At 35.6% G+C, this 26,015-nt stretch overlaps 3 protein-coding genes across 3 annotated transcripts; 1 reads left to right on the top strand and 2 right to left on the bottom strand.

Moving 5' to 3' along the window:
- Positions 1–4,719: 4,719 nt before the first annotated feature.
- On the bottom strand, positions 4,720–8,023 carry LOC146160832 (cytochrome c oxidase subunit FA4-like). Its single transcript, XM_083385511.1, has 4 exons — positions 7,914–8,023; positions 7,511–7,599; positions 6,288–6,351; positions 4,720–4,973 (listed from the first exon to the last, which is right to left on the bottom strand). The coding sequence occupies exons 1-4, from the start codon at positions 7,968–7,970 to the stop codon at positions 4,860–4,862; spliced, it is 324 nt and encodes a 107-aa protein (XP_083241637.1). The 5' UTR covers positions 7,971–8,023; the 3' UTR covers positions 4,720–4,859.
- Positions 8,024–8,942: 919 nt separating this feature from the next.
- On the top strand, positions 8,943–11,095 carry LOC146160831 (large ribosomal subunit protein uL1-like). The gene is made up of 6 exons (XM_083383564.1): positions 8,943–9,010; positions 9,240–9,392; positions 9,920–10,068; positions 10,428–10,558; positions 10,635–10,763; positions 10,976–11,095. Exons 1-6 carry the CDS (start codon positions 9,006–9,008, stop codon positions 11,057–11,059), a joined length of 651 nt encoding a protein of 216 aa, XP_083239690.1. The 5' UTR covers positions 8,943–9,005; the 3' UTR covers positions 11,060–11,095.
- Positions 11,096–14,824: 3,729 nt separating this feature from the next.
- LOC146160830 (solute carrier family 49 member 4 homolog) lies at positions 14,825–18,489 on the bottom strand. The gene is made up of 11 exons (XM_083384529.1): positions 18,364–18,489; positions 17,413–17,581; positions 17,147–17,321; positions 16,941–17,080; positions 16,289–16,421; positions 16,084–16,219; positions 15,870–16,001; positions 15,733–15,800; positions 15,435–15,568; positions 15,126–15,305; positions 14,825–15,067 (listed from the first exon to the last, which is right to left on the bottom strand). Exons 1-11 carry the CDS (start codon positions 18,415–18,417, stop codon positions 14,955–14,957), a joined length of 1,434 nt encoding a protein of 477 aa, XP_083240655.1. The 5' UTR covers positions 18,418–18,489; the 3' UTR covers positions 14,825–14,954.
- Positions 18,490–26,015: the final 7,526 nt, after the last annotated feature.

The raw sequence follows: 26,015 nt of genomic DNA, 5'->3' as shown, positions 1-26,015 counted from the left end.
CATGAGATGCGTCGTGGCCGGCTAGCCACATTGCATCTCTGTGGTGGAAATGCACGCTTTCCTGTTCCGCGCGCATCAGCCGCGCTCTCATATCACGCATCACGCTTGGGATTTCCGCCCGCGCACAGCAGCCCTGGTGACTTGATCTTACTAAAAACCGCAAATGGGCAACTATAAAGCGCAACTTGCTGTACTGTGGCTCGGTGCACTGAAGCGCCGCACAGACGCTTTCGACGAGCTGCTTCTTGTTTCACTTTTACAGACGCAAACATCAAAGGTCGCACCACCGCCACGATGTGCACTGTCTATTGTATCTTTGTCCAAATCTGGTAGAGTTAGTTACATTATAACATACCGGTCAAGAGGATGTCCGCTACAATGTTGTGGCATGTACGGACAATAATTGACACACGCCTGCTATAATTACACGTGTACATTTGACGGCAATTTCCTCAGACATGAACGACAGCAATCGCATTCGTCAATCGTGAAAAGCAGTAGTGTTTGACTTGCAACAACTAGTTTAACTTTACTCTTTAACTCAGGGCTTCCAAAACTCTTTTGTCGAATCGCCCTTTCAAAACTTATTAATAATCGCGGCGCCATAATGAATTGAAAATTATAACATACTTTGTCATTCTGACTTAAGATAGTTTGGCTAACTAGTCGTCCAATTAACTTATGACTAGGGCGATTATTTTTTGACTTTACAAAAAAAGTCAAAATTTTGTCAAAATTTTATCAAAAACATTTATTTTTGATTTATATTTAAAGTCATTTTAACCGTGTTATATCTTCATTAGAGCAATATACGGTATAAAAAACGTGTGAATAACGACGCCTATAGGTTATTTAAATCAATGTATTTCTAACAGGTCAAAATTTTGTCAAAATAAATTATTTTTAGGTCAAAATTTGTCAAAATTTTAATTTTTCAGGTTAAAATTTCTTAATTTTTAGGTCAAAAAATAATCGCCCTACTCATGACTGATACTAGCCACACAAAAAGTCCGCGGAACATTATATGTGCTGTTCTGCAAACACTTATTTGCTTTGCACAAAAATAGGCCTAAATAGAGCGCATATGATTTTAGCTGAGTAAATCTACCGTTATGATAATGAAAATAACATTTTGTCAAGGTTCTACAACTTAAAAAACAGAAAAAAAGTAACCAAGAACAAACAAAATACACGAATCGTGCGTTAACTTAAAAATACATGTAGTTGATCTGTGCGTATTGTTCGTTCGTCAGTTTGTTGTCCGTATTACCAAGGGTGTGTTGTTCAAAAATATCCCAACTTGACACTAAAATAAGTAAAAATGAGATATATGTGATTGCTTGTAATTATTAGGCTGTGCCGTAACGTAACTTAACTTTTGTCGAATTTGTTGGTATTTCACAAGGTTTTTAAATTACAAAAGTGTTCCTAACTTAAAAAAAACATTACAATAGATGGAAACACCACACTGCATACGAGAGAGAGGTATGAAATCAAAAACCGCAAAAACGTAACAACTTTTACCTGCTTTTACGGTGCCCTGTTTGCGAATCGCTGCTCTAGCCGATAGAAAAAAATCACACATGTTTTTAGCTAAATGTGGATTGTTTTCTAAATCTTTCATACCTTATAGCAACTAATTTATTCAATAAAACGTGTTCTTTTAGGCGTAGTAATTTAAGGCATGAGTATAAAATAGGTATAAAACCAATACTGAACACTCGGTAAAGTCACAAGTTCTTGTCATCGTATAGTTAGTCTATAGGTCAGTAGTTCGTCACCCTCGGTATTTATCTGGTGATTGGTTCCTTACGAACTCTTGGTTCCTCGTTCCCCAACAAAACGCGCGACCACAAATTATATGAATAAACGCTCTTCAAACATGAACTCCCATGTTAGGTATCCCGTTTTATTGCATAACTATCCAATTAAAATAAACGAAAGGGCAAATAACGGTTTTTGAAACCCCGCCATGTTGCCCTCGTGCTTGAACGGCTTAGTCTTTGGTGCAGCGACTTTATGAGTCACTCAGAATCGAATCAGCAGCAGCTGCGCGAAGTGCGACTGCTGGCGGCCCACTATTGTGCTCATAAATTTTTCATGGTGGCCCGTGCATTCGAAAGACAGCTCGGACAGGTAGCTTTCATTAAGTTTACTCGAGGAAAATTACGTAGCTTTATAGCTGGAAAGTCCTGCGCAACAGGCGCTGTGAAACAATGGCGGCGTCAGTCACAACACGCAGGGACTTTTTTCTGTAGGCAACTCTACTAAGTAGGCCCTATGGAATAAAAACAATCACAAGGCTCTTACAAAGATGTATGTTATTAAAGCATTATCACTTTTAAACATGACGTCACGAAATTACGCCGAAAACAGATACTTCTTTAAAAGTAAAGTTTAAACCAGTAAGGTAAACCTATATGCTCGGCCAAGTAACTCCTAAAAACATTCCCAACTAAAATCATGTTCAGATATATTCGATTTGTGGCGAAGAAAGAATAACATATTTGCACTCAGCTCGCAAATAATTGCTTATAACTTGCATAATAACTTTAAATACATTTCGTGTAACATAAAGTTGACAAACAGTATATGCAATGAAAGATATACCGGAAGACTAAGTCACCTCAAGTTTAATTATGCACCTTGACCAAATTAACTAACAAAAATATTCGTGCGTAGCGCAAAATGCACGCATTCGCAAAAATTTAAAGTGATATTTGTATTTATGGTGCTTTACCCCAACGAACAATTATGAAAGTTTACCGTGACTTTATGGTCTCATATTGTTTTGGTTTGTTTTTGCTAGATTTACTGGCACTTTTTAAGATTTTATATAAAACATACCTGTGATTTCCGAAAAAAAAAAAATAATTTTCATTTAAATAAACATTTTGTATAAATATGTTACTAGTCTTAAAATCAAGTTGGATATGTTTCCGTCAAGACTCATTTCATTGAACCTAATTATTTTGTGCTGGTTGCACTTGTAGTTGAAGCTCCTTAATTTACTACGAATGAGTTCTGGACTGTACGTAATCTTGTTAGTTTTTTCGTCAGTTAACTTTTGTGTCACCCTCAGAGTCTAACCGGCACTGTGTCACCCTCCAACGCCCGTGTTATTATGGTTCGTCATGTGTTTTTAATAGGTCACTATAGCTCCCGTTACAAAGTAAATTAACAACAAACAAGAATACTGAAACAGTGAATGTGAACTGAGCATATAAAGTTCTGTTGCCCTACAGCAGTTTTAATCGTGTACGGAACATACCTTTTTCTTTGATATTTGGTAATTTACTGTAGTTCGTTAATGCGGGCCTGTATTGGCGTGTATAGGGCTTAGACGGCTACAACAATTAAGCGGTGCACTGGTCGACTCTTAAAACATAATTTTGCTATTGAAACAACCGAAAACAAATACTTTACCGCCATTTAGGCTTATAAAGAAGACAACACATTTCCAGGCCAAGAGAGCGCAAAATTAAAAAAAATCCAAGTAGTATTGTACAGGGGCGCCCGAAGAAAATTTCCAGGGGGGGCAATCAGGGGCGTAACCAGAAAATCAAAAAGGGGGTCCTGAATTTTCAACGGGAATTCCCCTATTTTTCGTCTGACGTTAATGAATAATGACGTCATAAAACAGTGACAGTATGACGTCATAGAATGTTGATTGCAAGACGTGATAAAAAAACTCAGAAACAGCCAAATACGTCCAGCAAAAGCGAGCACGTGCGTCGTCGACAATCCTGTCAGGAGCCAGCTGCGAAACCACAGTGTGCAATCGTTATCTTCAGGCAAAAAAAACTAACCAAGACCGTAAAATATGTGTGATTAATTGTGGTAGAATCAGACATAATTCGACTATCAGTAGCGCAGTTTTCAAGTTCCATTAACGGAACTACCGCTAAATTACAAGCACGCCTTTCACCACCTGCAATACTAAACGAAGATCGTTTTTCCCGGGTGCTTTTATGCCAAGATTAGCGCAACATCTGCGCCGAGCTGTATGCCAAGTCAGCTAAATTACAAGCTGCGGTTGACGGGAAATAAGTTGTGTCCATTGCACACTTAGCACGTGGTCTTAGAGTATGCTTAAAGAGCATAATTTTGCGTTAACTACCATTACTTAAAAATGGAGACTTTGAAACGAGCACGACAGTCACCATTAAGCCTCCTTTTAAAAATCTGCTGATCGATGTGTCGATGTTACACCAACATCGAATTTTAGCGCAGAGACCGAACAGCGAGGAACATACTGCGCCTAACTAGACGTTTTTTAGCGAAAAAAAAAATAAGGTTTGACTTAACGTTGTCAATTGTCGAATACACACTTGCTAATCAGTCAACATAAACAAATAACGAGAGAGAAAAACTAAAAATTTGATTCACCCAGGGATGAACCATTCAACTGATTAAGAAACACTGGTATAGATGACGACGTGTGGACCAAACTTTAATTTTTTTGCGCTAAACACTTTACTGTTTCGATAAATGTTATTGCACAGGTTTTTAAGTGCAAAAAATCCGAGGCCTGTCTGATTCACAGTTGTTCTCACATTTCAATTAGCCTAACACAATTCTTGTTAACATTTTGTGCGGCCCGCAGAGACCTTTCTGAGCTTGGTTTTGGCCGCGACTAGTAAAAGGTTGCCGACACCAGAACTAAATGTTGTGTCATGCAAAGAAACCTCTCTAGTTTCATACATAGGTATACCCACATTCACAACATATGTTTTATTTATTATCAACCATATTATATAAATAATCGGTTACTGTTATGAACGGTCCAAACTAAAAAATATTTTTTGTTTGTTTGTAAGTGTGCCACACAAATATATCCAGAAAGCAATAACACAAGTTTAATGGTGAGATTTTAAAGAAGGGTTGAAGTTTTTGTAGATTTCCTTGCGCAGATCCTCCACAACAAAATCATGCTTGTAGAGGGACTTTTCAGTCGCAGTCGGGCAAAAAACCTTGATAACAAACATGATTATTTTAAACCAAGAGTTTTTATTTGATGTTCAACTTTATACCCTGTATGATTTTGCTATGCTTGTAAAAAAATAAAATATTAAGAGAATTACACATATTTTATTACCCCCATGCATATCTTAAGTCAGGGTGGTCCAAGGTTGACAGCATCGCGGGGCACATTATTTGTTGCATACTCTTAGCGGGCCACACAAAGCAGGCTATATTTTTGTTTGGTCGGGGTATGAAAAGTTTTAACGATGGCGCCGCAAAGCATCGTCAAAAAGTCACGTCGAAGGACATATAAGGTCCACGAACTTGCTACTATCGTTGAACTTGTGCATAAATGGAATCGAGTGATAACGAGACTGGCAAAAAGGTGCGTGTGAAGCGCGAAAAAAATTTGCGCATTTGACAAAATTTCAATTTAGAAGAAGCTTACTGCATTTATAAGCGTAGAATTTTTTAAATTTTTGGCTAAAATTGCATCACGGAGAGCGTCAGCTTTTAGTCATGGTGAAAACCTGTAAAACATTGTTTCGCAATCTTTTTTGGCTTGCGGCACACTACGGAAATTTAAAATAGTTCGCGACACCCTTGCTCGTATTTTTGCTGAGTGGTTAATTGTAACGTTACAATAAACGAGATGATTAAAACAGAACCCTTGCAATAAGGTTGACAAAACCCATTTTTGGAATTTTTATCCTACACAAAAAATTGTTTTAAGTAGCTTACTAATAGAGCAAAAATTGAAATCCTAAACAATTTGAAATATCTTTTGGCACCCTTGAGCGTCAAAAATGGCACCCTATAGAGTGCCAGGGCACCCCGGTTAAGAACCACTGCTGTAAAACAATACTTTCCAGAAGTGCGGCATATTTTATCGTTTATTTACTTTGAAGTAGAAGAAATAGTAATTTATATTGGGCTGTATTTTTATGTTATGCTCATTTAAAGACGGAAAACAAAAAGCAAATATAACTTAAAAGTTCGCAAAACAGCCATTTTAAAAAGTCCCATATAGGACGTAGTGCGACTTTCAAACCGGTCTAATACATAACAAAAATTAGGCGTTTTTTTGTAACCCCCTGGATTCGAACTTGATAAGCGATAGTAATCTGGTTTATTTAATAGTGTAACCAGAAAAAAATGTAATCATAATTAAACAATTGCAGTATGCTTGCTGATCGTTGGTCACTTATATTTCTTGGATTAAACCCTCAACTATACGCATTACAATAATTCAACAGTGCTTCGCGGGCCATGAACAATGATGGCGCGGGCCTAAGTTTGGACCACCCTGTCTTAAGTAATACCTTCTGTTGATGTCTGGTCGGGTCAACTCTGTCATATGGTGTTGGGTTGTACCACCGGTTCCAACTGAAATAAAGGTAAATGAAAATGTAATTAGTAATTAAAGTTTTTTGCTCAACCGAAATTAAATGGATTTGAAATTAAAATTTATATTTGAAAAAAAAAACAAAGATTCCAAAAATTGTGATGACTGTTAGTTCATACCTAAAGAGCAGGGGTCTGCAAATACTTTTGGGCGCGACCCAAAATTACTAGTACCAAGGTCTCGCGAACCAAGTACTTAAAGAGTTGATTTTAATAAAATAGCTTTGCTAAAAGACTTGATGTTACAAAATTAAACCAAAACGCAACATATTAACACAAGAATGTTAAACAATCCTGCTTTGTCCAGCCTAACCCTATGCGTCAAACGCCAAGGCTGCGGAGTCGACTCGAGGAGTCGATTTGTTTTAGAGATAGACTGATATATCGGTTTACTGATAATATTGGCCGATATTTGGCTTCTACCGATATATCAGTATCGGTAAATGCCGATACTTTTGCCGATATTTTAGCATAAAATATGATATATTTTTTTCTGTACAACAAACAACTTACCCATTTTTTGATGAAAAAATTTTGGTTTTAGCGAGGTATATAATCTACGCCGTTATTTGGATTTTATTTTCAATTAATTCACGTTTTGAACATTTCCCAGGCATATAAAAAAATCGGTATTGGGTATTGTTTAAAAAAATTGTAAAAAAATCGGGTATCGGTATCGATCCCAAAAAGTGATATCGGTCAACCTCTAGTTTGTTTTGCCGTAGTCGGACTCGGGACTCGAGTAAGACCACATAAAACAATCCCGAGTCCCGATCCGTCATGGCAGTACCAAATTTTAAAACTGATATGGCCGCCAACTGGAAATTGTAAAGGTGGAATAGCATATGGTAGAATATTTTCCAGCCATACATTGTGATTAAATGAATTAAATGGTATCCTTAAAGTGGATTACTGAATGTACACATTAATTGATTTACGTAAATTGAAGGAATACAGGCCGTAGAGTCAGGGCCGGACTCCCGACCCGACAAATCGCACATTTGCCGGTGTCCGACTCTGGTTTATTTATTGGCCAGAGTCAGACTCTGGTTATTTTTAACCCATTACGCATCAGATTTTAAAATTAAGTAAACCATTTTTTCAATTGGAATTTATACCAACAAACAAGCGAAAAACTTACGAAACATCAGCCTTGTTCAATGATGTATACAACATACATGATGCACTTAGTGTAGCTCCTGCAGCAAGGGCCCCAAAGAGAGGAACAAGCTAAAAAAACAAAAATTCTTGCTTTTGAATCAATTAATATTTAGTTTGTTAAACAGGATAACATATAAAAAATTAGGTAATTATTTAGTTAAACCTGTGTTTACTTAACAGTTCATATATCATATCAGTATATATCAAGTTCTTTTTTTTAAAAATACACTAGTTTAGAAAGAACAAATTATATATATATAAAATAAGATTTAAAAAAATGCTTGACATCAGAATAATAGTTGATTAATGAATCTAACAATCTTTACAATGACGGACAGAAAAAACATCAATACCTCATGAAATGGCTTTGGTTAAATACTTACCGAAGAATGCATCTGCATGTGGCCTACCAAAGTTCTGGCAAATGCACCAACAACCATGATTGCAGTTTAAGATTTTCTATTGTAATCTATTGATGAAAAATACTTTAGCTAAACCCATGGACACTAATGCTAACTTTTCAACCAGCTTTAACCCTCACTGCATTCCATGATTGGTCACTGCCAACTAGTTACACCAAAACATTTTTTTGCTTAAATTCTCCCCAAAATAGGACGATATATACCTTAAAATGGGCTATTTTTTCTTTGTTAATTCACCGTAGGCTGATGGTGACATTTAAAGCCGAATAACATTGCGGGTGTGGTTTTGGGCAATAATTACCCAGGAAAAGACCTTTGGATTTCGCTAATGTATTTTTTAATCCTAACTCAAATAATGTAAGCAATGTAAACAGACGAAAAATGCGGATTCTATAGACCAGCGCCGTATTATTTGTTGACATGTGAGCAGGGTTGTTTAAACTACAGTTTTACATAACTTTTAACGCTGTGCAGCAATGCAATTAAATCATTGCATTTCATCACGTACTAAAACATTTGGTATATAGCCTACGTACTACTGTGCCCATATAACTATATTCTGCAAACTGCATTTTTCAAGTCATACCAAAGTCAACAACAAAAGCAATGGCGGAGGAAACGAAGCCTTTGACCTTTAACCTTAGATGGCTTATTTTTATCAGGAAAACAAGCTCTTAATTTGTAAATGTCACACTTATCTAAAATTTATTTATAAAAAAAATTATGATTAACTTAAAATTGGTAAAATGTAATAAAACGAATTACATTTTGCAGTGAACTAAGTTCCGGGGTTCATTGGCCCGAAGTAAAACAAACAATTATTCTGGCTCGCTATCAATAGGGTTATCATTCCTGCCTAAATGTACATGTGTGTTTTTAAAAAAATTAAAAAGATTCACTTCTATATCGTTCCGATTAACATATTTCTTGGTGATATCTTCAACTAAAGTTTGTTGGTAATATACTCTACCGCTCAGGATTAAAGTTCGACTCGCACAGCGTTGATGTTCTCAATCTTTTCGTTTTGCACGTTGAAGAGTTGGCTGCTCAATAATGAGGTAAACTGAATCTTATTAAATCGCTCCATTTTACACCTTTGATTAAATATTCTCAATGATTTTGAAGAACTTTGATATATCATATGCCCAATGATGTTTTACTATGCATGTATTATCTGAAAACTTGAATGTTGTTTCACTAAGTTCTGAGGGCATACCCAATTACCCACTCTCATGTTTACGTGTCCAGAAAAAAATACTTTAGTTAATAGAAACCTGTTTTATGCAGTAAGTTGTCCCGAGACACGTTGTACGAGTGTGTGGAGGCCATTATCAAAGGCTCCAAGGAAAAACCTCGAAAGTTCCTTGAAACAGTCGAGCTTCAAATTTCTTTGAAAAATTATGATCCACAGAAGGACAAGCGATTCTCCGGAACTGTGAAGTATGACGTTTTGGCTACAACCAATGCGTTTTTCTTACTAAAGCGTAATTGGAAGTTCAACGTATTTTGTTGAACGGACCTTTACCCAGGGTCTTAAATATTGGGAAAATGCTAGTTATAGGCATTGCTTTTAATTGCTTCTCGGTTAGTATTATTTATTAGTCAGGTGAACTGAGTTCTTAACTTCTGTTCAATAGATTTTTATGAAATAAATTTTCTGCACTTTGAACAAGTTATAATAGCCTCCATTAAACAAAGAAAAATTTCAAACAATAATATTGGTTCTATTTGGTTGGCAAAAACATACCATCTATAAATTATACTCTACATACAAAAGTATTATTATGTATTATTCACATAAGCTAACCCAAATATTGTGTTTTGTCTGGGGGGGGGGGGGGGGGTTAAAGTGTTATTACTTTGATTTCTGTGAAAATAAACTTGAAGGATTTTACACCAGTGTCAAAACTTTAGGATGGGGGCCGCAGATGTTTATTATGCAGACCATTATAGCCAGTTCATTTCAGGTTGCCGCATATACCTCGTAACAAGTACAGTGTATGTGTACTTGGTGATGCACAGCATTGTGACGAGGCCAATGCAAACAGCATTCCGTGCATGGATGTCGAGGCCTTGAAAAAGTTAAACAAGGACAAAAAGCTTGTTAAGAAGCTAGGTATGTCTTGATATTCATTTAGAATTTTAGGATCGAGAACAATGCTTACTTTTTCTGCATACTTTTTCTATATTGTACTGGACTACAATCCACAATATTTTGCTAAAGATGCTTGGTTGCTTTAGTGGTAAATAATATCTTAACTGGTTGGTCATTTAAAAAGCCTGCTATATAGCAAGTTGTTTTGTGCTGTCTTTCATAATTCGGAAAGTAAAGAAGAATGTGTTAGAACTTCTCCCTGTGACATATATATTTTGTAGATCTTTTGGCACCAGTGTCATTCTTTAATGCAACTACTGTGGCAATAATAAAGATGAAGCTCCTTATATGAACCTGAAAGTATTATATTTTTGTTGCAGCCAAGAAGTATGATGCCTTCATGGCATCTGAATCTCTAATCAAACAGATTCCAAGACTTCTTGGGCCAGGTTTGAACAAGGCAGGAAAGTTCCCTGCTCTCATTACTCACCAAGAATCTATGGTCCAAAAGGTAAGAATCGAAATGTTATTCATGCTATTAACAATAGATTGTAGATCTAAATTTTTAAATATTTGTCTTTCAACAGATGAAGGACATCAAGTGTACTATAAAGTTCCAAATGAAGAAGGTCCTTTGTCTGGCTGTAGCTGTAGGCAACGTCAGCATGTCGGAGGATGAACTTGTTCAAAACATCAACCTAGCTGTTAACTTTTTAGTAAGTGTTTTATACCCTTTAAGAAGAGCTCACAATTGCTAGAACTGAACAACCTTTCTTGTTGATTTGGTGAAGAGTGTGAGCTAAAGTAAAATCAAGGTTTCGCTAACAACAGGTCTTCTATACCTGCAGTTTGATAGTAACCTGTGGGACATAAATTTCATAAGATTTTGAAAAATGTCTTTAATTATTCTGTTTTTCTTTTCTCCTAGGTGTCTTTACTAAAGAAAAACTGGCAGAATGTTCGCTCCCTTAACTTGAAGAGCACCATGGGAAGGCCACAGCGATTGTATTAATTGCTCACTTTGCAATAAATTGCTGATCAAATTTCACTTGCTTTGTTTACTGCTATTAATTAAGGTGACTGACAATGTTAGCAGTCTGACAGAACAGCCTGATTTCCAAGATATTACATCACGTAATGTAGGGCTATCATATTTTCAGCACCCAAAAAGAGGACATTTTTGGCCGGAAAGTGAAACTAAGGTAGAATTGTTGCGTTTGACGTTTACTTGAAATCATATTTATTTTTCAGAATCGACCCACGAATATTGCCAACAAAAAATAGTCATTTTTAACGAGATCGTGAAATTGTTTACACGAAATATGATTGAATTTATAAACAACCGTTAAGACAGTAATTCTTTGTAAATAAATACAACGTCTCGCCTAAAAGTCGTTCAAAGTATAAGCAGCTACTCGAAATGCGAAAAGGAGGACATTTGGGCATTTTTTAGCGTCCTCGGAGGACCATTCACTTTTCGTGAGAAAAGAGGACACATGGCAGGCCTACGTACGTAATGCAAACAACACAAGGGCAAGTTCACAATTCGTAAAAAATCCTAATTTATTGTGAATAATGCACTTTGAATTTTTGCTAGTAGGCAGACTCCAACTGGAATGCAGTGTTTCTCGAAACTTTTTCTGGCAACTCACTCCGAAAATATTTCTGGAGTTGAGACGCATTATTCAGGTATGGCGACGCAAAGTAATGCCATGACGTGACGTTATTAAACAAAATCAAAGCGCTAAAAAAATCATTTTCGTTTAATTCAGCAACCACGGACGCCTGTGTAAACACCGCCTTTTTAAAGCAATGACTGCAATTCAGAGAAAGTATGTTTGGCTCCTGTTCATAAATAAAAGAAAAAGTTTTAAAATTGTTAACGTTGCAAATATATCTTTGTAAAGCTTCGTTTTTAGGGAGGCATTTTTAAAGTTTTGATCGCTTACACTTAGTAGCAATTATTATCATTCGCAACTGTACAACGGTTACAGTACACAAGGTGCCATCACGTTTGAAAAGGTATGGTAAAATGAAACGAAGTACAAACGCACACGAAGATTTATCTGATCTATACGTTATAATTTACAGGGTTGAAAATACTGTTATTTTGTTGAATTGTTCCCAAAACATAATATAAAAAAACTCCAAAAATGTCAAAGTTAACTCCGAAAATGTCAAATTACCCTTGAAGGGGTAACTTTTAAAAACCACTCACATAGACGAACACTCAACTGGGCGCAAATGTTCCAGCTCATCTGGCCTAGAGAAAGCCGCTATTTTAGATTTCAAAATGGCCGCCAGACATCCGTCCATATGTAACTCGTAGTTTAAATATATCTAACTTTTTGTATCATTACGTTCTTTTGGGATGGCTAATATTCATGGGACGTTTTCTATCAAGTTTTCTTCCCGAAATGGTACTTCATTTTTAAAATGATTAAAGTAAAGAAAAGAAAGTTGCTGACCTGCATCCAAAATGGTTCTGCCACCCTACAAGTTTCCCACACACCAAATATTCCCGACAGATTATTTTTGCTTCATAAACCTGTTTTGAATAACTCTTTTTTGCTCTTCTAGAGATGTATGACTATGTGGATAAACAACGTAAGCGAGTTTTAAATTGTATTACCGGGCCAAGGTGCAATCGTAGGCTACACGCTTCTAATCGCCGTAATCAAGTGATTCCATGCAGTCTGCTTTTGTCAGAATCAAATGCCAAAAAAATACACTCGAAGCAGAAAATGCATGTTGTCGGAGTAAAAAGCTCTGCAACACGATGTTTAAAATCTGAACAACAACTTTGAAGCGGTTAAGATCCTAAACAAACAGAAGTTTCCCTCCAGCATCCCATACCTGTTTTGTCCTCAAAAGTTTTTTTTCTGCACTATATTTATAATGATCAAATGAATAAATAATTAATTAGTGACATTTTGGTTCTCCGATACAACTACTGGAGGTATAGGTGGGGACATAAAGCAGGTTAATTTAATAATTGGTCTTTTACTCGAAACCTGTTTTTGACGATACCGGTACCTTTAATGATATCTTTACGGTATTTTACAGTTGATCTTAGTAAAGTGGTATCGGTTGACCTACTTTCTTGGTGGGCCTAGGGATGCAGCAACTTCCGCCTCTGCCTAATTAATCCATTGCTCCCGTTAGGACCATAGTTGCCATATTTTTCTGACAGTAATCATCTAGATTTACCAAAAAAATAATCTAAAAACATCTAGATTTTTATGGAGAAATCCAAAAAATAATCTAAAAATGATTTTTGAACACATTCAATACTTTTGGACAAAAAATCAACATTAAAAGCTTAATGCCGTATAAAGTTCCATAAAGGGACTTGCTTGATGCTTTAGGTTTAAGATTTCTGCTTTATAAAACATTTTACTGACATGACGAGTTACCGAAATTTCGAATTTATATCTCAAAACTTTTGAAATTACTGAAATATTTATTGTCAATAGCGAATCTGTCACTAATTTAGCTTATACAATATTTTTTTATAATAATCTAAAAAAACATCTAACATCTAGATTGTATAATCAAAGAGGGTTATAATCTCTTTGGTATAATCCTACATCTAGATTCAAACCAAAACATCATGGCAACTATGGCTAGGACTAACCCTAATAGGCTAATGGGGATATCAAAAAGTTGACACCGATACACGGCATTTTGGACAAAGTATCGTGATCCGATACCCATTAAGGTTTTTTTCAAGCTAAAACGAGCAAACCATATAAATTTGAAACTTTCAAACCCATTTTTGTGCTATCAGGTAAAAATTTTCCTTAGGGTTAAGAAGTTTACGTGATCACTGACCATGTCCCTCAAACTGTAGTTTTTGCCTATTCTAACTACGTAAATGCAAGAAATTTTTTCGCTCAATGTGTTTAAAAATATGCGTACTTTTTTGCAAAATGAGCGCACATTTTACAAAAAATGTTTGCACCCCCGTCTTGTCAGAGCCGGACTAGAGACTTGACGAAATTGTTGAAGCCATTTTTTCGCTTTACTCGAATTAATAACATCCTTTTAATGTAAAACTTAGAAATAGCGTAAGATATTAACACACAAGTAGCCTATTAATTGCTTTTGTTATAAGGTCGTGAGTCCTCTCATTCGGGCAGCACAAAATTCATCGCTATTTCTTAGTTTATATGCAAGAACAAAGAAAAAAACTAATAGGCTGAAGTCCGATTGTTTTCGTTAGAATATTTATTGCAACATAATATCGCTGATATGAAAAACAGTCTCTTCCTTGCTTTTTCCGCCGAATCGTATATTTGAAAAGCTGTTATCTTGTTAAGTAGGTATGCTCAGATCACCTGGTGGCTTTCTTGTAACCATGCAGATTTGGATTAGGTAAGCTCTCTGTCTGATTTTTATTGCACAAGTATGAAGTACACATAATAATGGGCGCTCAGTTAATTACATTAAACAATTTTGCATAAAAAGGCATTTTTATCCGTACGTCATATTTTTCTCAATCTTTTCGCATTAAGGTTACTGTAGTAACGTTAAAACTAAAAAAACAACATTTCTCATTAGATACAGAAAGAAAGGGGTTTGCTTACGGCAGTTGTTCTCGAAAAGTCCGTTATGATGTTTGTCCATTTAATTGCTTTAAAAAATATAATATTATTCCTACATGTTTATACAGCATTGAATTTTTTTTTTAAATATTACTAACTAATTTAACATTTTTATTTTTTTATGAAACCTGGCAAATTGAAACGTTATTTTAGTTGGTGATTGAAAAAACACGCAATGAATATAGCAGTTATATATGAGGCAAAAATTAAAAGAGTTATATTTGAGGTATCACTTATGTTACATAAAACTACATTAAACATAACACTATGTGGAATTGGTCAATCCTTGTCTAGTTGGTTTCAGTTAGTCAGATCAATTGCTAAACGGATGTTTTTCTGAGGCACTAGTATTGTAAAAGTCGGTACTGCAACGCCAGTGAATACCAAGAGTAAATAGTTAGCAATTGTCTGACCTAAAAAATAATATTGGTCAAAATTTGGAATCTGCTGTTAACAGTAAAAATTAAATACCGTTTGAGTTGGATAATATAGTTATGTATCCTGTTATTGCAAGCATGGAAAACCACATCATGATTAAATTTGACATTCCCTCGCTGACAGGATAAGCATGATCAACAGCAATTTCAATAATAAGAGGAAGAAAAGCATTTACTGCTGTTCCAATTAGAACACAACATACCCACAAAGTAACTAAAAAAGATTAAAATAATTGTATTTACTTACTAAATTTTTTAAATGTTTCTTTTTTGCCAATTATATACCTTATACAATCAACATGCTGAAAAGTAACTGTATTTAAAATAATTTGCATTGACATACCATTAGTAAAAACAAAAGGGACAGACTTAATCCATTCCATTGTTGAAGTCACAAGAAATAAGAACGACAGAAATATGATGACAAGTAATATTGATATTATAACTTTGATTTTACCCTTAAAGCGGTCTATATACCTTTAAAATAAAAATATGTATTTTAAAATTAAACAATTTTTTCATTATTTTTTTTAATCTAAGAAACACTGATGACATAGCTATTTAAAAAATATTGTTTTAAGTTCATGATAGTTCAATGTTTCTTTAGGCACATTTTGAAATTGTAAATCCAAACTACTTACCAGCCAATCAATAAACCAGCTAATACACCAGTCAAATTCATTGTGGCTAACACATAACCACTTGTAACCTAAAAGGTTGAAAAAATAAATATCTATCATAACTATCTTTTATAAATGAAAAAAATAATTTCTATTGCCTGTGTAATGCCATACTTGCTATAAAGATCAGCAAAGATACCAGTCCATGAAAAAAATGCGCCTACAATGCATGCTTGAGTTAGGTTGATTGCCCAGTAGGATTTGATTTTTAATAGGTACTTAATAGAATTCTGAAACAAACAAAAAATATTATGATAAAACAAGGTATTTAAATTGAATAAACAACAATTATGTTTTAACCACGTAACCAACTCTAAATGATAAACGGGTTGTATGTGCACTGGAACTTGGTGGCCTTGGTGGTTTACTTGGGTAAAACACCAACATACTTGCAAATACAATAGCAGCCATTCCACAATAAATATATAGTACCAAACTGATTTCCGCCCTATTTAAAAAAAGTTGTATTGTGCCTCAGATAAACAAATCAAATCACTGCAAACTTTGGCAATATAACCTTATGGTAGCGGTGTTAGTTATGTTTGTAACATAAGTTTTGACTATCCCCTGTGAACTGGTTTCACTGCTATTTGTTGAATTTGTTGGACTATGAACAATAGCTGATTCAACAAAAGAGCTATAAACGCTTCCTAAAATACAAACAAATATTTATTCAACCTATAAGATAGACAGATTTAGGAATGTATATACAGTATATGAGGGCAGTTTAGGGTATGTATATATATCGAAGGTATTATAGTACACGATTCAAAAATAGGGAAAAAGAATGTTAAATAGTTTTACCGAAAAATTTTAAAAATAATTATTTAAAATCACACATACCGATAACAAATATTAGTGTTAAACCGTGGCAAATCATCCACCAAAACATTGTAATATATTTATTTAATGGTAATCAACAAAAATAAGATTTAAAAACAAAAAACATAAAAATGCAGTTGAAAATGTAAACAGATGCAATTAATACATTTCTAACCATTGTATTATAAGAATAGTAACAAATATAAATTTAACTTACATAATGGTCTGCCTTAAATATTATTTTTGTAAATTTTGTATTACATAAAATGTGTGATATGTGAAACAATGTACATGTATTTTTCCATTGTAAATATCCGGTTTTGCACCTATAAAAATACATATCTCACCCATACTGCCAAGTAGGACCATGAAGGATGTTGCTGTTACCCTCTCATTAGGAGGAAACCAAATGTTAGACAGCAATGGGGGAGCACCCAAAACCATGGAGGATGCAATTCCATTTAGGCATAAAGCCGCATGTGCTATTCTAGACATGAAAACACTCATACCAGTTATTGCGGTTTAAATGGCTATTTTTTGCTTGAAAACCCACATGTTAAAGTTGTGATTTAGAAATGGAATACAGCTTAACCCTGTACCAAGGAAAACACAAAATGATGAAATAAGGAGCGACACTCGCAGTCCTTTCCAATCCAAAAGGTAGATAAAGAAAGGCATTGAAATCAGCATAACCACAGATGGCAAGCTGACAAAAAGTTCAATGTCATCTTCAATAAAATTATAACAAAATGATGAAAAATAAATGCACCAAATTGAAACAAAGGAAATGAAAACACAATAAATAATATTGCTATTTACGATCAGTAAATTGGAGAGCAGCTTTGGCAGAAACACTGATAGGCCCCCAGGTGTTTGCTACAGCCGTTTGTACAAATGCAAACAAGCAAAACACAATGAGGATGTACCATCTGTACCAATAAGTTTGATGCATGTGTGTTTCATCATTTTCTAGAAAGTTTGGGAGTTCCTGAATTAATAAGTAAATGGTTAAACTAGTTGGTCATAACATAAATTCTGATTCTTGTAGCAATTATGTGTTATGCTGTCAAATTTATTTACTATATACAGTACATAACAAATTACTTGGTAATTTTAATCAAAACAAAGTCACATACACCACTGTGGAAAGTGTACATCCACAAGTTTTTTTAACAAACCCAACCAGAGCACTGGGCCAAAAATATGCAACCTGACTGTCCTATATTTTAGACAAGGGATCGCACTTCTGACTTTTGGTACACACGGTAACCCTGATATTGTTGGCTGAAAACATGCAAGATCTTGTTGAGATCTACCATGCTTTCTGGAAAGGCAAATACATTTTTGTATGTTGCTATTCAATCAGATCGCCCTTTTACATTTGCACGAATACATGATTAATTATTGATTTGGGTTGGGGTTAGTGTTTGGGTGGTGGAGTATTGAATTTTGCATAATTTCAATGATTTTTTGGAAATAGATTTATATTAAATTGTTAGCCAGGTAAATAGCCTCAGCAGGTGCCTTGACCAGATCGCTCTTTTACACTTGCACCTGTTTGTGGTTATATGTCAATTTCAACTATTTGGTGTCGGGTGAAATGATGAGTAGCCTCTTTCAAATATTTTACATTGTATCTGTGTTTAAGTCATGAGTTTATCTTGGTTTTCTGGATTTTACCTAGCTATGCTTAAATTTATGGGGATGGCCACAAAATACAGCGCACAATCATGAATGATGTTAGCAACTATAAGCAAAGTGTTGACTTACCCTTTCATTTTTATTGTTATTAATCAATGGCTGCTTAAGTATAGTATCGGTCATTTTATAGCAAAAAGATCACCTTGAAATGCCTTAAATGACATGCAATCCTAGAATCCTACCTTAACAAACAAGGATATGAATTTGTTAAGTTCTATGCAACTGTGCCAATAAACAAACAATAAAATGAAATATTAATTTGCTTAAATGTTTAACTAGAATAAATGTTCTACAGGAAAATCATATTAAAGTGCAGTCTAGAATAAAATATTCTATAAAAATATATTATAGTTTTAATTTTAAAGCGCATTTATTTTAATAGGATATTTTTTGGTATTTCAATGGGGAAATACCGGTGTTAAATACAGATTTGCAAAAAGGAAAAACATATTTTGCAGTAGATCATTCTGGACCAGGGAGTCAAACCGTTTGACTTTTCCGTCTGTATTTATAGCGGGATTGTGACACATTATTTTTCCTGCTCAAAATGGTTGTGTTCCCAAAAGATGCATAGGCCTATATAGTCACTAATAACCATATTTTATTCGATATTACCGACAAGGCGCCCGCAGAAAATTTTCCAGAGGGGTGACAATCAGGGGTGTTTCCAGAAAATCAAAAAAGGGGGTCCTGAATTTTCAATTCAGGGAATTCCCCTATTTTTCGTCTGACGGTAATGAATAATGACGTCATAAAACAGTGACAGTATGACGTCATAGAATGGTAATTGCAAGACGTCATAAAAACTAATCAGAAACAGTCAAATACGTCCAGCAAAAGCGAACACGTGCGTCATCGACAATCCTGTCAGGCGCCAGCTGCGAAACCACAGTGTGCAATCGTTAACTTCAGGCGAAAAAATAAACCAAGACCGTGAAATACGTGTGATTAATTGTGGTAGAATCATACATAATTCGACTATCAGCAGTGCAGTTTTCAAGTTCCATGAACGGAACTAGCGCTCAATTACAAGCACGCCTTTCGCCACCTGCAACACTAAACGAAGAACGTTTTTCCCGGGTGTTATCATGCCACTATTAGCGCAACATCTGCGCCGAGCTGTGTGCCAAGTTAGCAAAATTACAAGCTGCGTTTGAGGGGAAATAAGTTGTGTCAATTGCATACTTAGCACGTGGTCATAGAGTATGCTTAAAGAGCATAATTTTGCGTTACCTATCATTACTTAAAAATGGAGATTTTAAAAGTCTGCTTCAGTTAAACATGCCGTTGTTACACCAACATCGGATATTAGCGCAGAGACCGAACAGCGAGGAACATACTGCGCCTATAACTCGACGTTTTTTAGCTAGAAATAAAGAAAGAAGCTTTGACTTAGCGTTGTCATTTGTCGAATACACACTTGCTAATCAGTCAACCTAAACAAATAACCAATTACTTAAAAAGCACGCCGCTTCGAACAGTTTGTTAAACTAATGACAAAAACGATAATATCACTTACACAAAGGGGGGTAAGAACTTCCGCCCCCCCCCCCCAATTTTAGCATTTAAAACAGAATTGTCCCGCTTATAGTGTACCCAAATGCTCTCCAATAGTTAAACTAATCCTTTTTAAATTCTTATAGAGATCCAAACGGGAGGTGGCAAAAATAGATATTAAGAGTGCAAATAATGTAAATGGGTTGCAGGCATGATCAATTTTTTTAGCATTAAATATCAAATGGATCAGTAAACTACTCGTAATTGCGGAGGTCAGTTGGAAACAAATCGAATAAGGTTATTGTCTTTAAAGTAACAGACTAAGATCGTTGCTTAATGGGGACATATATACATATAATACGGTTCGAAAGCGCACAATCCCCTTTCTAACATTGTGTTGCTCAATAACTGTTTGCAAACAACTTCTGGAGATCAGAGATCCCACAGCAAGCATACCCGCCCGCTTTGAGTAACCAATAGAAATAAACTACCATTCAAAAGTTTTTATGCCATCAATTATAGAATCATAAATCATCTTTCACCAGAAAATATCGAATATAAATGGCGAAATAATGGTTTAACCTACCTACAATAAAGCGCATTGGTAAATAAATTTAACTTTCCACCGAACAACACAGATTTTGTCAAATTCATAAAATTAATATCCAATTTTCCAGAAGAATAGGGCGTGTAGCGCAACGTCATGATCGTCTAGAACCGCTACACTGCAAGTATTTATTCACCAGTACAACTCCATCCAAACCGTTTACGAGCAAATACAACATCTATCCACCGGACCTTAAGTTGCGTAAGTGCACATCTGCCATGTGAAAGCGTTTATCGCAACCTATACAATTCAACAATCGATAACAAACTAAGAATCTTCCAGATAAGATTTACCTTAATTGTGCGCAATTGTAGAAATGATTTGCTATATTCGTTTGATAACATAGAATCGAACCCCTGTACTTTCTTCAAATCGCAGTCCCGTGACGTATTTATACGGGAAAAACGTGAGCGCGCGTGGTTAAGTATGAGACTAAGGATATCGTGATTTGGTCCCCAGATACTCTTCAGAGTGCAAAAAAAAAGATAAACAGTGTAAAACACTTATAAACAACATTCTTTTATATGCAAGGTGTGTCATTTATCTATGTATATAGAAGGGCGTATCTTATGGAATCCAAAACCATGGCTGACGATATTCCAGTATAGGCGAAATATATTTTCTTTTAAAAAATATCTGATCATTTTACTCTGTGATTTTACTCTGTTTTTTTAACTTTTGATTTTTATTATTTATCAATGTAAATACGCCAGACGTGCCCCGAATTTGCTACGATTTTACGCAATGTTATATTCTGTGCGAACTTCCGAGCGATATTCGGTTTTAAAAAGAGGGAGTATTTCGATATACAAAAGTAAGTGCTCGTTAGCTGTGTGAGAGCTTTTCAATTTTGTTTTCCTCGTGTCTTTTGTCATTTTTTATTCACAAAAAAAGGATTCCTACGAGTATCCGCAAGGATAACTTTATTCAATCGCAAGGATATATCTAGGATCAATCACAAAATCGCTTGGATGTACGGGAAATACGATCGAAGTGATTGATTTATTTAGGTTGTTTGTGTTGCTGTATAGTTTATAGTTACCTGTTACCTCACAGACTTTGTACATCTCTTGCGTTGATTTAAGTCCCGTCTTACTTGAAACATTCAGCCATTAAGTAATAAGGATTTACATGTATGGCTTCCGACGCCTACTGTGAAAACATAAGCAAATGGTGTTCCAAACCATTTCACGTTTAAGGTCAAGATATTGGCAACACCCCAAATTGCTAGCTGTACTTTTGTGTTGTTAGGATCCGAAGCGAGCGTCGCGGCAACTTATAAGTCAGCAGTCAATTGGCATTCGCGACATCCAACCCACCAATTAATGCTAGGGACTTAATTATTAGAACGGAGTCCGCGAATGGCTTGTGAGGTTTATTTGGCGGGGGCTTTGTGAGGCAATTGAAAGGGTGATATATTTGTGAAGTTGATGTGTACCTCTATACCAACGTTGTCCAACCTGCGGCCGTCGATGAAAAATTGTGAGGCCGTTAACACGTATTTTAATAAGCATGTGTTGGCGGCCGTGACCTGCTGGCATGCGTTAATTGTTGATATGATAAATGCAAAAAATTCTTATGTGCGCTAAAAAAACTTGATTTCATTGATTGATTGATGCACAAAGAAATCAGTGTATGACAGGGGTAGGCAACCTACGGCCCGCGGACCGGATCGGCTCGCTAATGTAATTCATCCGGCCCGTGGCCTCTTTGGACAAACTAGACACGAGTCCATTACAAATACTTTTTGACTATTTTAACTATAGGTAACTGCGTAAAAATTTATACGTCCGCAATTCGTTTACGTTTGAGGCAGTCTTTTGAACTAGATCAGCACTTTTTTACCGTTGAACAGTGAAATGTTGACAAATGGGTTGCGGACAAATGGAAACCGTATTGAAAAATATTGGACATATATTTTTATTTTTTGTTTTTAGCAATGTAATAAAAACTTGCACGAAATTTAAAACAAATGCCAGTATAGAAAAAATATGCTAAAATTGGAACTTTGAGACAGGTCTAAAATTAAATTAGTGATCTACCTTCTACTACAACAACAAGCCAGCCAGACATTCGTCTATCATTGCTGGTCATTAGATTGGCTAAGAGCATTAGAGCAGTGGTGGATCCAGAGGGGGCACCTGGCCATGTCCCAAAAAATATTACGTTTGACAAAATTCAATGCAAACACAATTTTTTCGCGCTTCGCGCGAACTTCTTCTATCTGTTTTATTGTATTTTAGTCCCTTTGAAGTAAATCCGTTAATATCAAAAGTGTTATTTATATCATGGCATATTGCGCCGCATTACTAATAAAATCCAATTCTTACATAAATGCTTGTGTTTATAACAATATGTGATTATTTTATGTGCCTAAGCCCATTTCGATTAAATTGAAAGTTTTGCCAAATCCAAACCTAATAAACGCATTTTTTTTCGCGCTTCGCGCGATCACTGCATTTAGGCTCCATATTTTTTCCACGAGTTCGCTAGACAACAAAACATCTTTTTAAGATTAATTATGTTATGCCGTTACGATTTGACAACTTTTTGAGTCACCCCTAAAAAAATTTAACTTGCGACCGTGAGGAAAATAAGACTGTCAATGCGGCCGCCAAGAGCTAAAAGGTTGGACACCCCTGCTCTATACAGTGCTGGCCTGTAGCAGATGCTTGATTTATTGACCGTGAAGTAATTGAATGTTTTATAGATTTGATCTACCTTCTACTACAACAACAAAAGTTTAATGTTTTACTTGCAAGGAGAAATTGAAACTTCAGCAATATCATTCATTATTTTCGAAGCATTTTGAGCAAATTCGGCAATTATTTCAGATGAGTTCAGTGACTTCAGATAGTTTTTAATCAACTTCAATTTTGAAAATGATCTCTCTCCGGAGCAAGTAGTTACCATCATTCATAGACAAATAAGTAACAAATTGTAGAAGTCGTGGATAAACCAACAATAGGTATTAGTTATATGTAGTACAACCATTACCAGATTTCGACAAACACGTCGTTAACATGCACCAGTTGTTAAACGTCTGCAAAGTGTTTTCATCTTCGTATTCCGCCAAACAATTTGACTGCAGCATAAATCCGAATAATGACGACTAAAAGCAGAGCGTTCGATAGAAAAAAAGTTGCAAGGTAAACACAAGTGTTTTTTGTGCGACTTGGAAACCAAGCTAAAACCTAAACTAATAGTTAACAATTCTGGGTAAAGAGGCTGAAAAGCGTCTAAGTATTGACTAAGTAGCGGGCACTTTGTGACAGCACTCGATTAAGGCTATCCCTCCAGCGGAAATTACTGTTTTTCAAAGTTTGCAATAATTATGAAGGAACAAGACGTTGGGACTATAATTTAAAGTTACAACTATAACATTGGTATGCCATTCCAGTTTGCAAGCCAAAAATTACTTACAAACTATGTTTTGTTTTGCAAAAAAAAATGTTTTGCTCATCAAGCGCGGGGCCCGTAGCAGCATCTATCATCTGCTACTATATTAATCCGCCCTGCCTCTATACAGCGCAACCGCTATAGTTTATTTGCGGGCATTTAGAGAGAGTTAATTATTTAACGTCGAAGTTGCCTTCTATTGTCACTCGGTAGGAGTGCAAAGCGAGAATGGAAAGGGTCGTTAATAAACAGTAAAGTTACGTTACGTGACTAGGTAAAACATACAATGAAAATTAGGGAGATATCCCAAATCGTATGGATGACAAGGCGCCGCTGCAAACTTAATCACACCCCATTTTGCAATAGATTTATATATCTAATCTGATAAATACTTCATCTATAGCCTGAAGAATGCCGACAAATTCGTTTAACTTTAACCTGATTAAAAAGTGCCTATCTGTACATCTGTCTTTGACTGTTTGTTAAATCAAATGGCAGATTGACATGATAAAGTTTCCTTTTCGGAAGTAAAGCGCGCCTGCGAGGTGTCCATTTTGCTTCGTTGTATATAACTTTAACAACTTATTACTGACTTCGTATAACTCACAAAAAGAAATCCAAGAATAGTTGAGAAAATTTAAGAGATAACATCAAAATTATTTATCATATCGTGACGCAATAAACAAGTAAGCTTAAATTCTTTAGGTTTTCGATTAAACACGTAAGCGGTATAGCAATCGAACCTAAAACCATTCAAGGAGGGAAGGGTTCGCGCGAAGTGCTGCGCACAAAAAAACAAATTATGCCCTTTTCTTTTGAAACTTTCAATTTAGAGTGGTCTTAAATGCTATACAACAGCCCGACTATCGCGAAAGCTAAAAAAATTATTAAGGAGTTCCACAGTGCAATTTAGAAGAAAATGTTTTTTCAACTCGTGTAAAAAAATAAATAGACATATAGGATGGCCTCAGACCTCGAAAAAATCTATTTACGTAGTTAAAACAATTAAACATCATATAGCTTGTGTATGACGTGCTGCACTATAGTACTGAGCTAATCTGTATAGGCCTACTTTTCGTATACCTTTCTTCAGTTGTATACCCTAAACCAGGGATGTCCAACCTGCGGCCCGCGGGCCGCATTGCGGCCCGCCTGATATTTACGTGCGGCCCACCACTAATTCTTACTTTCAGTAACCTTTATTAAAAACAGTTGTTTCGAATATCATCAAAACGTGAAGATCGCGCAGCATTTGATGTAGGCATAATCTTGTGTTTTTTATAATCGAGTCTAATGTCGCATTTCAACATCCATCGAGCACTTTGTGCACCCATCATTGCTAAGTAAGATGTTTGTTTTTCTGAATGTGTGTTTTTCCGGACCGTTTTAAGGAAATATGTCAGCCCAAACAGGTCAAAACTTAAATTTTTGCATATTTGCGCATAAGTTCACTCTCGAAGAACGGGTGTTTATAAGTTAGGTTGTTTTATGACGTCACGATATGACGCAACTTATGACGTCACCCCTTTAATTTGAGAGATTTTGCGGCCAATCGAAATTTTTAAAGTGGCAATTGCGGCCCATTCTGCTAAAAGGTTGGACATCCCTGCCCTAAACCCTAACTGCAATCTGGTATACAAACTACAGCATACTCGATGGAAGAGCACTTAATTGTTTAGATCAGTGCTCCGAAAAATTTTTTCGCTTGCGGCACACCAACGCTGTTTAAAATTTTCGGCGGCATACCTATAAAAGTATTCCCAAAACGACGATAAATACATATGCTAATGTCCAATGCAGCCGATGGAGGATAGACTGTGATAGTTGTATGCGCCGAAGGCACCAACTTCGTATTGTATTACCTTATCATCTAATTTTAGACTTTTTAAAGTTCTAAAGCAATCCGCTCAAGGTCTTGGGACTTGCCTCGCTTTCCCCTCACGGTGACTAATCAGATAATTTTAGGGGCTTCTGGCATTAAGAACAAAACGTGAATTAGGAAAATAAAACTCACGAAAACATTGTGTTTTGTCGTACTTTAATGTTCGAATAGTCTTCTGGAACACAAACCAAGATAAAATTGTGCCATAACAACCAAGATAAAAAAATTACCGCGCGAACCGAGGACAATATTAATACACAAAAATACCTATTGTTTTACAATTGCAGGGGGCTTCGAGCTTATGGATAATATATGCGGGTTTCGCGTCTGTACAAA

This window comes from Ascidiella aspersa, chromosome 3 (assembly GCF_963924565.1).
Source record: "Ascidiella aspersa chromosome 3, kaAscAspe10.2, whole genome shotgun sequence".
Taxonomy (NCBI): domain Eukaryota; kingdom Metazoa; phylum Chordata; class Ascidiacea; order Phlebobranchia; family Ascidiidae; genus Ascidiella; species Ascidiella aspersa.
Note: the sequence above shows the minus strand (reverse complement) of the source record. Positions and strands in the feature narration are given on the sequence as shown.

Excerpts from the sequence above, each read along its gene's own strand:
- LOC146160832 (XM_083385511.1), bottom strand. The coding sequence starts at position 7,970 with ATGGTTGTTGGTGCATTTGCCAGAACTTTGGTAGGCCACATGCAGATG. Across the intron at positions 7,600-7,913 it reads ACATGCAGATGCATTCTTCG|CTTGTTCCTCTCTTTGGGGC; the intron begins GTAAGTATTTAA and ends TTGTTTTTTTAG. Across the intron at positions 4,974-6,287 it reads CGACCAGACATCAACAGAAG|GTTTTTTGCCCGACTGCGAC; the intron begins GTATTACTTAAG and ends TTTGTTATCAAG.
- LOC146160831 (XM_083383564.1), top strand. Across the intron at positions 10,069-10,427 it reads AAAGCTTGTTAAGAAGCTAG|CCAAGAAGTATGATGCCTTC; the intron begins GTATGTCTTGAT and ends TTTTTGTTGCAG. Across the intron at positions 10,764-10,975 it reads ACCTAGCTGTTAACTTTTTA|GTGTCTTTACTAAAGAAAAA; the intron begins GTAAGTGTTTTA and ends CTTTTCTCCTAG.
- LOC146160830 (XM_083384529.1), bottom strand. The coding sequence starts at position 18,417 with ATGACCGATACTATACTTAAGCAGCCATTGATTAATAACAATAAAAAT. Across the intron at positions 15,306-15,434 it reads CCCTTTTGTTTTTACTAATG|TTACTTTGTGGGTATGTTGT; the intron begins GTATGTCAATGC and ends AATCTTTTTTAG. Across the intron at positions 15,068-15,125 it reads TATATTATCCAACTCAAACG|GTCAGACAATTGCTAACTAT; the intron begins GTATTTAATTTT and ends ATTATTTTTTAG.